At 45.7% G+C, this 14702-nt stretch overlaps 2 protein-coding genes across 4 annotated transcripts in view; one reads left to right on the top strand and one right to left on the bottom strand.

The window, feature by feature from the left end:
• LOC137349137 (zinc finger protein 229-like) overlaps positions 1-14702 on the top strand; it is a 99329-nt gene that overhangs the window by 61040 nt on the left and 23587 nt on the right. The gene's annotated exons all lie outside the window — the stretch shown is intronic.
• Positions 1-14702, bottom strand: part of LOC137349164 (zinc finger protein 208-like) — a 92662-nt gene that overhangs the window by 76953 nt on the left and 1007 nt on the right. Inside the window, exons 2-3 of the mRNA XM_068014585.1 lie at positions 11680-11793; positions 4331-6252 (exon numbers count right to left, since the gene is read on the bottom strand). Coding sequence (XP_067870686.1) covers positions 4331-6145 — 1815 coding nt within the window. The 5' untranslated portion in view covers positions 6146-6252; positions 11680-11793. The remainder of the gene's footprint in view (positions 1-4330; positions 6253-11679; positions 11794-14702) is intronic.

Genomic DNA, 14702 nt, shown 5'->3' with positions numbered 1-14702 from the left:
GCACCTTCAGGAGAGGAGAGGGAGGGGAACCAGTGAGTGTAGAACTGAACCCAGTCAGAGTCAGCACCTTCAGGAGAGGAGAGGGAGGGGAACCAGTGAGTGTCGAACTGAATCCAGTCAGAGTCAGCACCCTCAGGGGAGGAGAGGGAGGGGAACCAGTGAGTGTAGAACTGAACCCAGTCAGAGTCAGCACCTTCAGGAGAGGAGAGAGAGGGGAACCAGTGAGTGTAGAACTGACCCCAGTCAGAGTCAGCACCTTCAGGAGAGGAGAGGGAGGGGAACCAGTGAGTGTAGAACTGAACCCAGTCAGAGTCAGCACCTTCAGGAGAGGAGAGGGAGGGGAACCAGTGAGTGTAGAACTGAACCCAGTCAGAGTCAGCACCTTCAGGGGAGGAGAGAGCAAACCAGTGAGTGTGGAACTGAAACAAAAACAGTAAATGCTCACCAAGTCTGGCAGCATATATGGAGAGAGACAGAGTTAACAGTGCATGTCTGTGTGGCCTTTCATCACAAACTAATGGACTAAGTATTTTCAAATCCGCTGGGCCTCACGACCTACATCCTAGGGTTTTATAAGAGTTACCTGCAACAATAGTGGATGCATTGGTTTTGTTCTTCCTGAATTCCTCAGATTCGAGCACAGTTCTCAAGGATTGGTAGGTAGCAAACATAACCTTGCTATTCAAGAAAGGAGGGAGAATACGGAATTTATAGACCAGTTAGCCTATCAGTAGGCAGCAAATGCTAGAATCTATTATTAGGGACGTTGTTGTGCCGAACACGCACTTACTCTGAAAGAATCCGCGGAATCCGATTGGTGAAAGGTATATCGATATTTTATTCACACACTAAAGCATCAAATATAAGCTCTCACTAACTTGTACAATATCAAAACTCATCAAAGTACAAGCTCTCACTACTTGCACAGTATAGGGCGGCACAGTGGCGCAGTGGTTAGCACCGCAGCCTCACAGCTCCAGGGACCCGGGTTCGATTCCGGGTACTGCCTGTGTGGAGTTTGCAAGTTCTCCCTGTGTCTGCGTGGGTTTTCTCCGGGTGCTCCGGTTTCCTCCCACAAGCCAAAAGACTTGCAGGTTGATAGGTAAATTGGTCTTTATAAATTGTCACTAGTATAGGTAGGTGGTAGGGAAATATAGGGACAGGTGGGGATGTTTGGTAGGAATATGGGATTAGTGTAGGATTAGTATAAATGGGTGGTTGATGTTCGGCACAGACTCGGTGGGCCGAAGGGCCTGTTTCAGTGCTGTATCTCTAATCTAATCATACTACATGCCAAGACACGAGGTGATCAGTCTCGGACTTGCGGCTGCTCTTCTGTTCTCTGAGCCCCTGGCTCAGGGTACCTCCTCCAGTGTTCTTCCCCGGGGTTCTCGTACCTTCCTCAGTTTCAGTCAGGGGTTAAATCTTGTTTCCAAGACCCACCCCTCTTACTTACTCATAGGGGTCTGGTGTACGGACATAATGATAATTCCTTATTTGGCTCAGTGAGAACCTGTTCAAAACTTCACAGTTTCCCATTACCTACTATGAGTCAAATCTTATCTGGTATCCATGACGACTCCCTTTATCTGCAAAGACAGGGTCTGGTACCATCAATATGTCTTATCTATACTGTTTACAATTCCTCGGCCATCTGTGTGCTGTGGCCCCTTTCTACTCATCCTCCCTATGCTTTAACACATTATTTATTGTTGTGTGCTGTGGCCCCTTTGTTTTAACTAAGTTTTAATGTGTTTTTACTAGATGTATTTTTACTGGGTCTACAACGTGGTAATCGTGTCCTTAGAAAATCATAATATGATTAAGCAGAGTCAACGTGGACATCAAAGAGAAATCATGTTTAAACAATCTGTCAGTGTGTCTTGAGGATGTAACTAGTAAGATGGATAAGGGGGAACCAGTCGTGTATTTAGGTTTTCAAGAAGCATTTGATAAGGTGCCAGACCAGAGGTTATTACACAAAATCAGGACTCATGGGATTGAGGAATTAGCATGGATTGAGGATTGGTGAATGGATAGAAAACAGAGTAGGAATGAATGGGATATTTTCAGGTTGGCAGGCTGTAACTAGCGAGGTACCGCAAGGATCAGTGCTTAGGCCTCAGCTATTTACAATCTATATTAATGACTTAGATGAGGGGATTGTGTGTAACGGGTCCAGGTTTGCTGATGGTACAAAATTAGGTGGGAAAGAGGAGGACGTAAAGTGGCTGCAGAGGGATGTAGACAGGCTGGGTGAGTGGGCAGGAACATGGCAGATGGAATACAATGTGGTGAATTGTGACATCATCCACTTTGGTAGAAATTGTTTTTTAAATTATGAACGGTGAGAGACTGAAAAATGTTTGTATTCAGAGGGACCAGGTGTCCTTGTACATGAATCACAAAGTTAGTATGCAGGTACAGCAAGCAATTCGGATGTTGGCTTTTGTTCCAAAGGGATTGGAGCAGAAGAGTAAAGAAGTCAAACTACAATTGTACAGGACATTGGTGAGGCCCCACCTGGAGTACTGTGTAGTTTTGGTCTCCTTACGTAAGGAGGGACATACTTGCCCTGGAGGGAATTCAACAGAAATTCTCTCATCTGGTTCCTGGGATGAGGTGATACTCTATTTATTCACACAATGTGGGCATCACTGGAAAGGCCAGCATTTATTGCACATTCCGAGTTGCCTTTGAGAAGGTGGTGGTGAGCCACTTCCTTGAATATAACTTAAAAGTTTGCTAGGCCGTTTCATAGGGCAGTTAAGACAACCCCATTTCTGTGGGTCGACAGTCACATGGAGGCCAGAACGGGGAAGGACGGCAGAGGAAAAGGACGGCAGATTTCCTTCCATAATCAGAATTAGTGAACCAGTTGGGTTTTTAAGAACAGTTTGGTAGTTTGTTTTTTTTCTTATCCCAGATTTATTTAATTAATTGAGTTTAAATCCCTGAACTGCCGTGATGAGATTTGAATTCATGTCTCTGCATCATTAGTCCAGGCCTCTGGATTACTAGTTCAGTAACATAACCACTCTGCCACAGCACCCCCACTGTGATCCATCTCCTCCTATGAGGAGAGATTGAGTAGACTAAGCCTATATTCTCTGGAGTTTAGAATGAGAGGTGATCTGACAGAAACATAATAAATTCTTAAGGGACTTGTCAGGGTAGATGCTGAGAAAATGTTTCCCCTGTCTGGGGAATCTAGAACACTGGGTCACAGTCTCAGGATAAGGGGTCGGTCATTTAGGACTGAAATGAGGAGAAATTTCTTCACTGAAAGGGTTGTGAATCTTTGGAATTGTCTACCCCAGGGAGCTGTGGATGCTCAGTCGTTGAGTATATTTAAGACAGAGATTGATAGATTTTTGGGGACTGAGTGAATTAAGGGATATGGGGATAGTGCGGGAAGGTGGAGTTGAGGTAGAAGATCAGTCGTGATCTTGGTGAATGGCAGAACAGGCTCGAAGGGCCAAATGGCCTCCTCCAGCTCCTATTTCTTATGTTCATTAAACCTCAGTCTGGTTCCTCTCAAGCTGCTGAGTGAGTGAATTAAATCTTTCTTGACAAATCACCAAGATACCAGACTACAAGTCATGTCCGAAACATCATTTATTGGTTACAAATCACAACTTAGTTAAATCTGGGCACACAGACACTTTATAGACATGTATAAACACAGAGAAATGTAATCAGAGTTATCCAGCAGTTGAGCACTAATAGGGAGAGTATTTCACAAAAACAAGTAACAAAGGTTAACCTGGTTATTCAGTGATTGACTGTAAATCAGCACTAATGGATGCTGAGTATTAATTACAGCAGGGACTGGAGTCTGAGGTTATAAATTGGTGAGTTTACTTTAAGAGTAATTCTTTCAATATCTGACATGTTAACAGCTGTGAACAGCCTGTCTATCAAACAGCTCAAGTCTGCTGCTGCTTACAAACATTCAGAGCTTAAACAGCCTCATTCTCGAGCTAAAGAACAGACTTTCTCCTGTCAATATAGAGCTGCAGGATTGGCCTGTGATCTGTTTATTGTTCATCTTTTGTTCAGTACATTTACTGAGTGGATTTAAATTGAAAATGAGGTTTGCAGACATGATGGTCTATTCACACATGAATGAGAGATGCTGTGGGGCACACGCTCAGTCCAAGAGGGGTAACTGACATCAGAAATAAACCCCAACTGTTAGAATGAACATGATTCAGTCCTGGATGTGATTAACAGCAGCAATAACAGCAGAATCCAACCCCTGTAATCACCTGTGAACTCGCTGGTGTGTCAAAAGGTTCGATGAATGCGTGAAACCTTTCCCACACACGGAGCAGATGAATGGCTTCTCTCCAGTGTGAACTCGCTGGTGTCGCAGCAGGGCGGATGACTGAGTGAATCCCTTCCCACACTCTGAGCAGGAGAATGGCCTCTCCCCGGTGTGAATACGCTGGTGTACAGTGAGGCTCTCTGACCACTTGAACCCCTGCCCGCAGTGAGAACACCTGAACGGTCTCTCGTCAGTGTGAACACGTTGATGGGACATCAGTTCTTTGGAACTTTTATAGCTATTCCCACAGTCTGGACATTTAAAAGGTCTCTCCCCAGTGTGAATACGCTGGTGCGTCAGCAGCTGAGATGACCGAGTGAATACCTTCCCACACACAGAGCAGGCGAACGGCCTCTCCCCAGTGTGAACTCGCTGGTGTGACAGCAGCTGAGATGACCGAATGAATCCCTTCCCACACACTGAGCAGGTGAACGGCCTCTCCCCGGTGTGAACTCGCTGGTGTGCAGTGAGGTTGCCTGATCGTCTGAACTCAGCCCCACAGTGAGTGCACTTGAACCGTCTCTCGTCAGTGTGAACACGTTGATGCGACATCAGTTCCTGAGAACTTTTATAGTAATTCCCGCAATCTGAACATTTAAAAGGTCTCTCCCCAGTGTGAATACGCTGGTGTACTTTGAGGTCATATGATCGCCAGAACCCGGTCCCGCAGTGAGAGCACTTGAATGGTCTCTCGGCAGTGTGAACACGTTGATGGGACTTCACTTCTTTGGAACTTTTATAGCTATTCCCACAGTCTGGACATTTAAAAGGTCTCTCCCCAGTGTGAATACGCTGGTGTGTCAGCAAATGAGATGCCCGAGTGAATCCCTTCCCACACACAGAGCAGGCGAACGGCCACTCCCCAGTGTGAACTCGCTGGTGTGACAGCAGCTGAGATGACCGAATGAATCCCTTCCCACACACAGAGCAGGTGAACGGCCTCACCCCGGTGTGAACTCGCTGGTGTACAGTGAGGTTGCCTGATCGTCTGAACTCAGCCCCGCAGTGAGTGCACTTGAACGGTCTCTCGTCAGTGTGAACACGTTGATGCGACATCAGTTCCTGAGAACTTTTATAGTAATTCCCGCAATCTGAACATTTAAAAGGTCTCTCCCCAGTGTGAATACGCTGGTGTACTTTGAGGTCATATGATCGCCAGAACCCGTTCCCGCAGTGAGAGCACTTGAATGGTCTCTCGGCAGTGTGAACACATTGATGAATGATCGGTTCAGCCGAACATTTATAGCCATTCCCAGAGTCTGGATATATAAAAGGTCTCTCGTCAGCGTGAACTCGCTGATGTTTCAGCAGGTCAGATGACTGAATGAATCCCTTGCCACACCCCGAGCAGGTGAACGGCCTCTCCCCAGTGTGAATTCGCTGGTGTATCAGCAGGGTCGACGACTGAGCAAATCCCTTCCCACACTCTGAGCAGGTGAACGGCCTCTGCCCAGTGTGAACCCACTGGTGCCTCAGCAGGTGGGATTGCTGAGTGAATCCCTTGCCACACCCCAAGCAGGTGAACGGCTTCTCCCTGGTGTGAATTCGCTGGTGTGTCAGCAGGGTCGACGACTGAGTGAATCCCTTCCCACACTCTGAGCAGGTGAACGGCCTCTCCCCGGTGTGACTGAGTCGATGAGCTTCCAGTTGGGATGCGTAATTGAATTCCTTCTCACAGTCCCCACATTTCCACGGCTTCTCCCGAGTGTGACTGCACTTGTGATTCGACAGGCCAGAGGATCGGCTGTAACCTCGTCCACACACAGAACACGTGTAGGGTTTCTCCCCACTGTGAACGCGGCTTTTTGCTTCCATGGTTAAAGGCCGATGATATTTGGATCCTGATGAATCGAGTGACTGTCAGATCCTGACGTGATGTTTGGTTTGAGTTTCCCGTCTGCAAATCCTTCCTTTCTAACACCCTGTAAAATGAATTTAAAACAGGAAAAATGAAGTGAGAGAGAAGCCACAAAACACAAAGACAGGTTGTGAAACTGAGCTGAATGAATCTAGTAATTTGTGGGACCAGAACAGAGTGGGCGGAACTTCAGGGCCCCAGTGACCAGGAGAGAAAATCATTGACTCATTGATTTGATTCTCACTCTGCACACAGAGGCTTTCTCACCATCTCTCCTGAACATGTTGGTATCTGCCAGGGTCACTGTTTACATCCCAATGAATTGTCACAGATAAGCTCAAACCAAGCCCGACATCAAGATCTGACAGTCACTCAATTCATCAGGAACTGAATATCATCAGCCTTTGAAAATGAAAACAAAAGGCCCCATTCATAGTGGGGAGAAATTGGACACATGTTGTGTGTGTGGACGAGGCTTCAGCCAATCATCTGGCCTGTCGAATCTCAAGCACAGTCACGCTGGTGGAAATATGGGGGCCGTGAGAAGGAATTCAATTACCCGTCAGAGCTAGAAACTCATTGACACAGTCACATTGTGGAGAGGCCGTTCACCTGCTTCGTGTGTGGGAAGGGACTCACTCAATGATCCAGCCTTTATACACAACAGCGAGTTCACACTGGGGAAAGGCTGTTCACTTGCTCCGAGTGTGGGAAGAGATTCTGTCAGTCATCCCACCTGCTGAGACACCAGCGAGTTCACAAGTGACTGCAGGGGGTTGGATTCTGCTGTTACTGCTGCTGTGAGTCACATCCAGGACTGAACCATGTTCATTCTGACAGTGGGGTTTATATCTGATGTTCATCGATCTTTATAGCTGGGACGGAGTTTAATATTCTAGCAATCGGTTTGTTTTACTTTGTACTCTTCACTCTTCATCTAGAGTATCTCCCTTTGGGATATTCTCAAGGTTTTGTGACTGAAACCAGTGATTTATTTGTACTCCTTGCAATTTACTAGATTATATTCACTGCTCACAATGTGGTCTGTTCTATATTGGGAAGACCAAATGCAGACTGGGTGATCACTTTGAAGAACACCTCCATTCAGTCTGCAAGCATGATCCTGAGTTTCCAGTCACTTCCCATTTTAATTCTCCATCCCACTCTGACCTCTCTGTCCTCGGCCTCCTGCACTGTTCCAATGAAGGTCAATGGGAGCTCGAGGAACAGCAGCTCATCTTTCGACTAGGCACTTTACAACCTTTCCAATAGTGTGAAGGGCACAGAGGGCAAAAAATTCTTGAACTGAATTCAACAGCATGTTTTTAGCCAGCACTTAACAAACCCAACAACAGGGGGGGCGCAATTCTAGATTTAGTCTTAGGGACTGAAGCTGGGCAAGTGGATGAAAAAACAGTGGGTGACCATTTTGGAAATAGTGACCATAATACAGTTAGTTTTAGCATAATCATGGGAAAGGTCAAAGATAGAACAGGGGCAAAAGTTCTAAATTGGGGGAAGGCAACTTTTACAAAGCTGAGAGGTGATCTGGCAAAAGTGGGCAGGACACAGCCACTTGAAGGAAAATCAGTGGCAAACCAATGCGAGGTATTCAAAAGTGAGATCCTACGGGCACAGTGTAGACTTGACCCCACAAAGAAAGGGTGGTACTGCCAAATCGAGAGCCCCCTGGGTACCTAGAACCATATAAGGCAAGATAAAGCAGAAAAAGAAAGCTTATGACAGTCACAAAAAAATTAATACTTTAGAAAGCCCGAGTGTACAAAGTGCAGGGGTGAAGCAAAAAAGGAAATTAGGAAAGCAAAGAGAGGACATGAAAAAATATTGGCAGTAAAATCAAGGAAAACCCAAAAATGTTTTATCAGCACATTAACAGCAAGAGGATAACGAAGGAAAGGGTAGGGCATATCAGATGTACAAGGGAACTTATGCGTGGACGCAGAAGATGTGGGAAGAATTCTTAATTACTTTTATATCTCGGTTTTAACAAAAGAGAGGGATGATGCAGATATTGTAGAAAAAGAGGGTGAAATATTAGATATAGTAAGCATAATGAGAGAGGAAGTACTCGAGGGTCTGACAACTTTGAAAGTGGATAAATCACTAGGGCCGAATGGATTGTATTCCAGGTTGTTAAAGGAAGCCAGGGAGGAAATAGCAGATGCGCTGAGAATCATCTTCAAATCCTCACCAGATACAGGAGAGATACCAGAGGATTGGAGATCTGCGAACGTTATACCATTGTTTAAAAAGGGTGCGAGGGAGAGGCCAAATAATTATAAGCCGGATAGTCTGACCTCGGTGCTGGGCAAATTATTAGAATCAATTCTGAGAGATAGGATAAACTGCCACTTAGTATGGTACAGATTAATCAGGGATAGTCAGCTTGGATTTGTTAAGGGAAGGTCGTGTCTTACTAACTTATTTGAATTTCTTGAGGAAGTAACAAGGAGGATTGATGAGGGTAGTGCAGTCAATGTCATCTCCATGAATTTTAGCAAGGCTTTTGACAAGGTCCCACATGGCAGACTGGTCAGTAAAATGAAAGCCCATGGGATACAGGGGAATGTGGCAGGTTGGATCCAAATTTGGCTCAATGACAGGAAACAAAGGGTAGTGGTCGACGGATATTTTTGTGAATGGAAAACTGTTTCCAGTGGCGTTCCACAAGGCTCAGTGTTGGGTCCCTTCCTGTTTGTGTTATATATTAATGATTTGGACTTAAATGTGGGAGATATGATTGGGAAATTTGCTGAGGACACAAAAATTGGCCGTGTAGTTGATAGTGAAGAGGATAGTCGTAAACTCCAGAAAGATATCAATGGTTTGGTTGAGTGGGCGGAAAAGTGGCAAATGGAATACAATCCGGAGAAGTGTGAGGTAATGCATTTGGGGAGGGCAAATAAAGTGAGGGAATACACAATAAACGAGAGGATATTGAGAGGGGTAGAGGAAGTGAGAGACCTTGGAGTGCATGTCCACAGGTCCCTGAAGGTGGCAGGACAGGTAGATAGAGCGAAGAAGGCATATGGAATGCTTTCGATTAACAGCCGAGGTATAGAATACAAAAGCAGGGATGTAATGCTGGAACTGTATAAAACGCTGGTTAGGCCACAGCTGGAGTATTGTGTACAGTTCTGGTCAGCACATTACAGGAAGGACATCATTGCTCTGGAGAGAGTACAGAGGAGATTTACAAGAATGTTGCCAGGGCTCGAAAGTTGCAGCTATGAGGAAAGATTGAATCGGCTGGGGTTGTTTTCCTTTGAACAGAGGAGGCTGAGGGGGTGACTTAATTGAGGTGAACAAAATTATGAGGGGCCGAGATAAAGTAGACAGGAAGGACCTGTTTCACCTAGCGGAGAGGTCAATTACCAGGGGGCACAGATTTAAAGTGATGGGTAGAAGGATTAGAGGGGACATGAGGAAAGACTTTTGCACCCAGAGGGTGGTGGGTGTCTGAAATTCACTGTCAGGAATGGTGGTGGAGGCAGAAACCCTCAACTCATTTAAAAGGTACCTGGACATGTACCTGAAGTGCTGTAACCGGCAAGGCTATGGACCAGGTGCTGGAAGGTGGGATTAGAATGGGCGGCTAGTTTTTTCAGCTGGCGCAGACACAATGGGCTGAATGGCCTCTTTCCGGGACGTAACATTTCTATGGTTCTAACCTTCCAGACTCCACAGTGAGTTCAGCAGTTTCTGCACCAACAGAGAGTTGTCGGGATCTGGAACGCTCCACCTGAAAAGGTGGTGGAACCTGATTCGATCAGTCATTTTAAAAGGGAGTTGACAAGTATTTGAGAATGAGAAATTTACAGGCTTACAAACAACAAGTGGGTGTGTGGGACTAAGCACAACTGCTCTTTCAAAGAGCCAGCACAAGCACAAAGGGTTGAATGGCCTCCTTCTGTGCTGCAAGATTCTAGGAGTTGGCCATTTAGCCCCTCGAGCCTGTTCCACCCTGCAATGAGATAATGGCTGATCTGTGATCTAACTCTATAAACCCACCTTTGTCCCATTTCCATTAATACCTTTGGTTAACAAATATCTATCACTGTCGGATTTAAAATTAACATTGATCTCGCATCAACTGTTGTTTGTGGAAGAGAGTTCTAAACTTCTACCACCCTTTGTGTGTCTCCTAACTTCACTCCTGAAAGGTCTGGCTCTATTGTTTACACTAAACCCCCTAGTACTAGATTCCCCAACAAGGGGAAATAGTTTCTCTCTATGTAGCCTATCAGTTCCGATTAACATTCTGAACATTTCCATCAAATTACCAGTTAAATCTTCTAAATTCCAGGGAATACCACCTCATAGTGAGTGATGCATTTTGGCAGAAGGGATTGGGAGAAGCAATGTTCTCAAGAGTGTGCAGGGACAGAGGGACCAGGGGGTTCATGTGTCTCGATACATGAAGATGGCAGGACCTACTGACATAGAGTAGTTAGTGAAGTGAATGGAATCTTGGGCTTCATAAATAGAGGTATTGAGTACAAAAACAGGGAAGTTATGTTGAACTTTTATAAATCTCTTGTTCAGCCTCAACCATAGTTTTGCATCCAGGTCTGGTGACCACACTTTAGGGAGGCTCTGCGGGTCCTTGCGAGGATGCAGAGATTTACCAGAATGGTTCCAGGGATGGGGGATTTCAGCTCGAAGGTTAGGTTGGAGAAGCTGGGGTTGTTCCCCTTGGAGCAAAGGAGATTGAGGGGAAATCTGATCGAGAGGGTCAAAATTACGACAGGTTCAGACAAGGTAGGCAAAGAAAAGCTGTTCCCATTAGCTGATGGTACAAGGACTAGGGAACACGGATTAAGGTTTTGGATAAGAGATACAGGAGGGAAGTGAGGAAGAAGTTTTACACACAACGACTGGTAATGACTTGGAACTTACTGCCTACGAGGGTGATGCAAGCAGAGACGATGAATGATGTCAAAAGGAAATTGGATGGGCACTTGAGGGAAATAAACTTGCAGGGCCACGGGGACAGAGTGGGGGAATGGGGACTGACTGGATTTCTCTACACCGCTGGCATGGATTAAAGGGGCCAAACGGCCTCCTTCTGAGCCATAATGACTCCATGATTCATTTGTGTAATCTCTTATAATTTAACCCTACGGTATGGCACCCAGAACTGAACACAGTACTCCAGGTGTGTCATAAGAACATAGAAAGCTAACAAATAGGAACCTCGGCCCATCATTCAGTAAGGTCATGACTGATCTGAGTGTGGCTCCTGTCAGCTCCCCATAACTCCCTTCTCAATCAGAAGTCTGCCTAGCTCAGCCTTAAATATATTCAATGACCCAGCCGCCACTGCTCTCTGGGGTAGAGAATTCCAAACCCAAACAACCATCAGAGAAGAAATTCCTCTTCATCTTCGTTGCTAACTTCAGGTCTCGTCAGGACATTGTGTATCTCCAATCACATTTGAAATCGTTTCTCACAGACAGAACAGACTAACCTTTATCCTTTCACATTCAAAGGCCGAGGTCCAGACGAATCACGTGACTCAGTCAACTCTTGATTTGATCCTTGGTTTCAGTTTCCTGTCTGCAAACCCTCCCCATCTAACACCCTGGAAAAGAAGTTTACAAAAGCCATCACTATAAGTATAGGACAGAAATAAGAAAATAAGAGCAGAAGTAGGCCATTCGGCCCCTCAAGCCTGCCCCGCCATTCAATAAGATCATGGCTGATCTGCCCCAGACTTCAACTCCTCTTTCTTGCCAGCTCCTCATAGCCCTCAACTCCGATATTTCAAAAATCTATCTACCTCCTCTTTAAATACTTTCAGTGATCCAGCCTCCACAACTCTCTGAGGTTAGAGAATTACAGACATTCACTACCCTCGGAGAGAAGATATTCCTTCGCATCTCAGTTTTAAATGAGTGTCCCCTTATTCTGTAACTATGTTCCCTTGTTCGAGATTCCCTCACTAGTGGAAACATCTTCACAACATCTACCTGGTCATGTTTCCAGATATGGAACAGACAGTTCAAGATTCCATGGAACATTCTTTCCTTTCTTGTTACCCCAAACATGTGGCCCATTTAATCTAAAAGAAGCCAAAATAAGCAACAAAGTCCCAACAAAAGCAAAGGGAAAAATAATGCAGATGCAAGTTGGATCCAGAATTGGTTCGGTGACAGGAAACAAAGGGTAGTAGTCAACGGATGTTTTTGAGAATGGAAAGCTGTTTCCAGTGGCGTTCCACAAGGCTCAGTGTTGGGTCCCTTGCTTGTTTGTGGTATATATTAATGATTTGGTCTTAAATGTGGGTGCATGATTGGAAGTTTGATGATGACACAAAAATTTGGCTGTGTAGTTGATGGTGAAGAGGATAGCTGTAGATTCCAGAATGATATCAATTGGCTTGGTTGAGTGGGCGGAAAATTGACAAATGGAATTCAATCCAGAGAAGTGTGAGGTCATGCATTTGGGGAGGGCAAACAAAGCGAGGGAATACACAATAAACGAGAGGATATTGAGAGGGGTAGAGGAAGTGAGAGACCTTGGAGTTCATGTCCACAGGTCTCTGAAGGTGGCAGGACAGGTAGATAGAGCGAAGAAGGCATATGGAATGCTTTCGATTAACAGCCGAGGTATAGAATACAAAAGCAGCAGGGATGTAATGCTGGAACTGTATAAAACGCTGGTTAGGCCACTGCTGGAGCATTGCGTACAGTTCTGGTCACCACATTACAGGAAGGACATCATTGCTCTGGAGAGAGTACAGAGGAGATTTACAAGAATGTTGCCAGGGCTCGAAAGTTGCAGCTATGAGGAAAGAGTGGATCGGCTGGGGTTGTTTTCCTTAGAACAGAGGAGGCTGAGGGGTGACTTAATTGAGGTGTACAAAATTATGAGGGGCACAAAATTATGAGGGACCTAGATAGAGTAAACAGGAAGGACCTGTTTCCCCTAGTGGAGAGGTCAGTTACCAGGGGGCACAGATTTAAGGTGATTGGTAGAAGGATTAGAGGGGACATGAGGAAAATCTTTTTCACCTCGAGGGTGGTGGGTGTCTAAAATTAGGTAGTGGAGGCAGAAACCCTCAACCCTTTTAAAAGGTACCTGGACCTGCACCTGAAGTGCTGGAAGGTGGGATTAGAATGGGCGGTTAGTTTTTTCAACTGGTGCAGACACGATGGGCTGAATGGCCTCCTTCTGTGCTGTAACCTTCCTATGGGTCTGTAACTGCAGGGAGACTGTTATGCTCAAACTGCACAAAACACTGGTTAGGACACAGCTGGAGTACTGCATGCAGTTCTGGTCACTGCACTTTCGGAAAGATGTGGTTGCACTAGAGAGGGTACAGAGGTGATTTATGAGGATGCTGCCTGGACTGGAGAATTTTAGTTCGGAAGAAAGATTGGATACATTAGGTAAAAATAAAAGCAAAATACTGCGGATGCTGGAAATCTGAAACAAAAACAAACTGCTGGAAATACCCAGCAGGTCTGGCAGCATGTGGGATGAACGAGTGAATCTCTTCACACACACAGAATATTTAAACAGCTTCTCTCCAGTAAGAATGTGCTGATTATGGATCAAATCCTTTGAACTTTGAAAGCTGGGATGTTAACAGGTGGGAAAACTGAGTAAATCCCTTCACACAGGTGAAGTATCTGAACGGTCTCTCTCCAGTGTGACTGTGCTGGTCTATCAGTAAATGGGATGACTGAGTGAATCCATTTCCATATTCAGCTGGTGAACACCCTCTCCCCGACGCGACTGCACCCAGGAGTTTCCAGCTCAGACTGGAACTGAATCCCTGCTCATCCTCAACAACAACAATGTGCATTTATATAGCACCTTTAACATAGTAAAAACATCCCGAGACTCTTCACAGGAGCATTACTAATTTCCTACCAGCTCCCTATTCCTCCACATCCCTCTTTCTGCCTATGTTGTTGGTACCAATGTGGACTATGACTGTTGGCTATTCACCCTCCCCCTCAGGGAACTCTACAGACGTTCAGTGACATTCTCGACCCTGGCACGAGGGAGGCAACACAGCTGCTGCTTCAGAAATGCCTGTCTATTCCACAACTATTGAATCTCCTATCACTACTGCTCTTCCAGTCTTCTTTGGACAGCTGAGCCACCCGCGGAGCCATGGCCTTGGCTGCACTCTCCAGATGAACCAAAACTCTCATCAGTATTCAGGACTGAATATTGGTTGGAGAGTGAGATGCACTCAGGCGACTCCTGCACTACCTGCCTATTTCTTCATGACTGTTGACCACCCATTCCCTCTCTCCCTGCATATACTTAATCTGCAGGGTGACCTACATCTATAAACATGCTATCCACGAAGCTCTCAACCTCACGGATGCGCCGCAGTGACACCAGCTGCTGCTCATGCTCCACACTGCCTGTGTGGAGTTTGCAAGTTCTCCCTGTGTCTGCGTGGGTTTCCTCCGGGTGCTCCGGTTTCCTCCCACATGCCAAAGACTTGCAGGTTGATAGGTAAATTGGCCA

This window comes from Heterodontus francisci, chromosome 34 (genome assembly GCF_036365525.1).
Source record: "Heterodontus francisci isolate sHetFra1 chromosome 34, sHetFra1.hap1, whole genome shotgun sequence".
Taxonomy (NCBI): domain Eukaryota; kingdom Metazoa; phylum Chordata; class Chondrichthyes; order Heterodontiformes; family Heterodontidae; genus Heterodontus; species Heterodontus francisci.
This window is presented reverse-complemented; position numbering and strand designations above follow the sequence as displayed.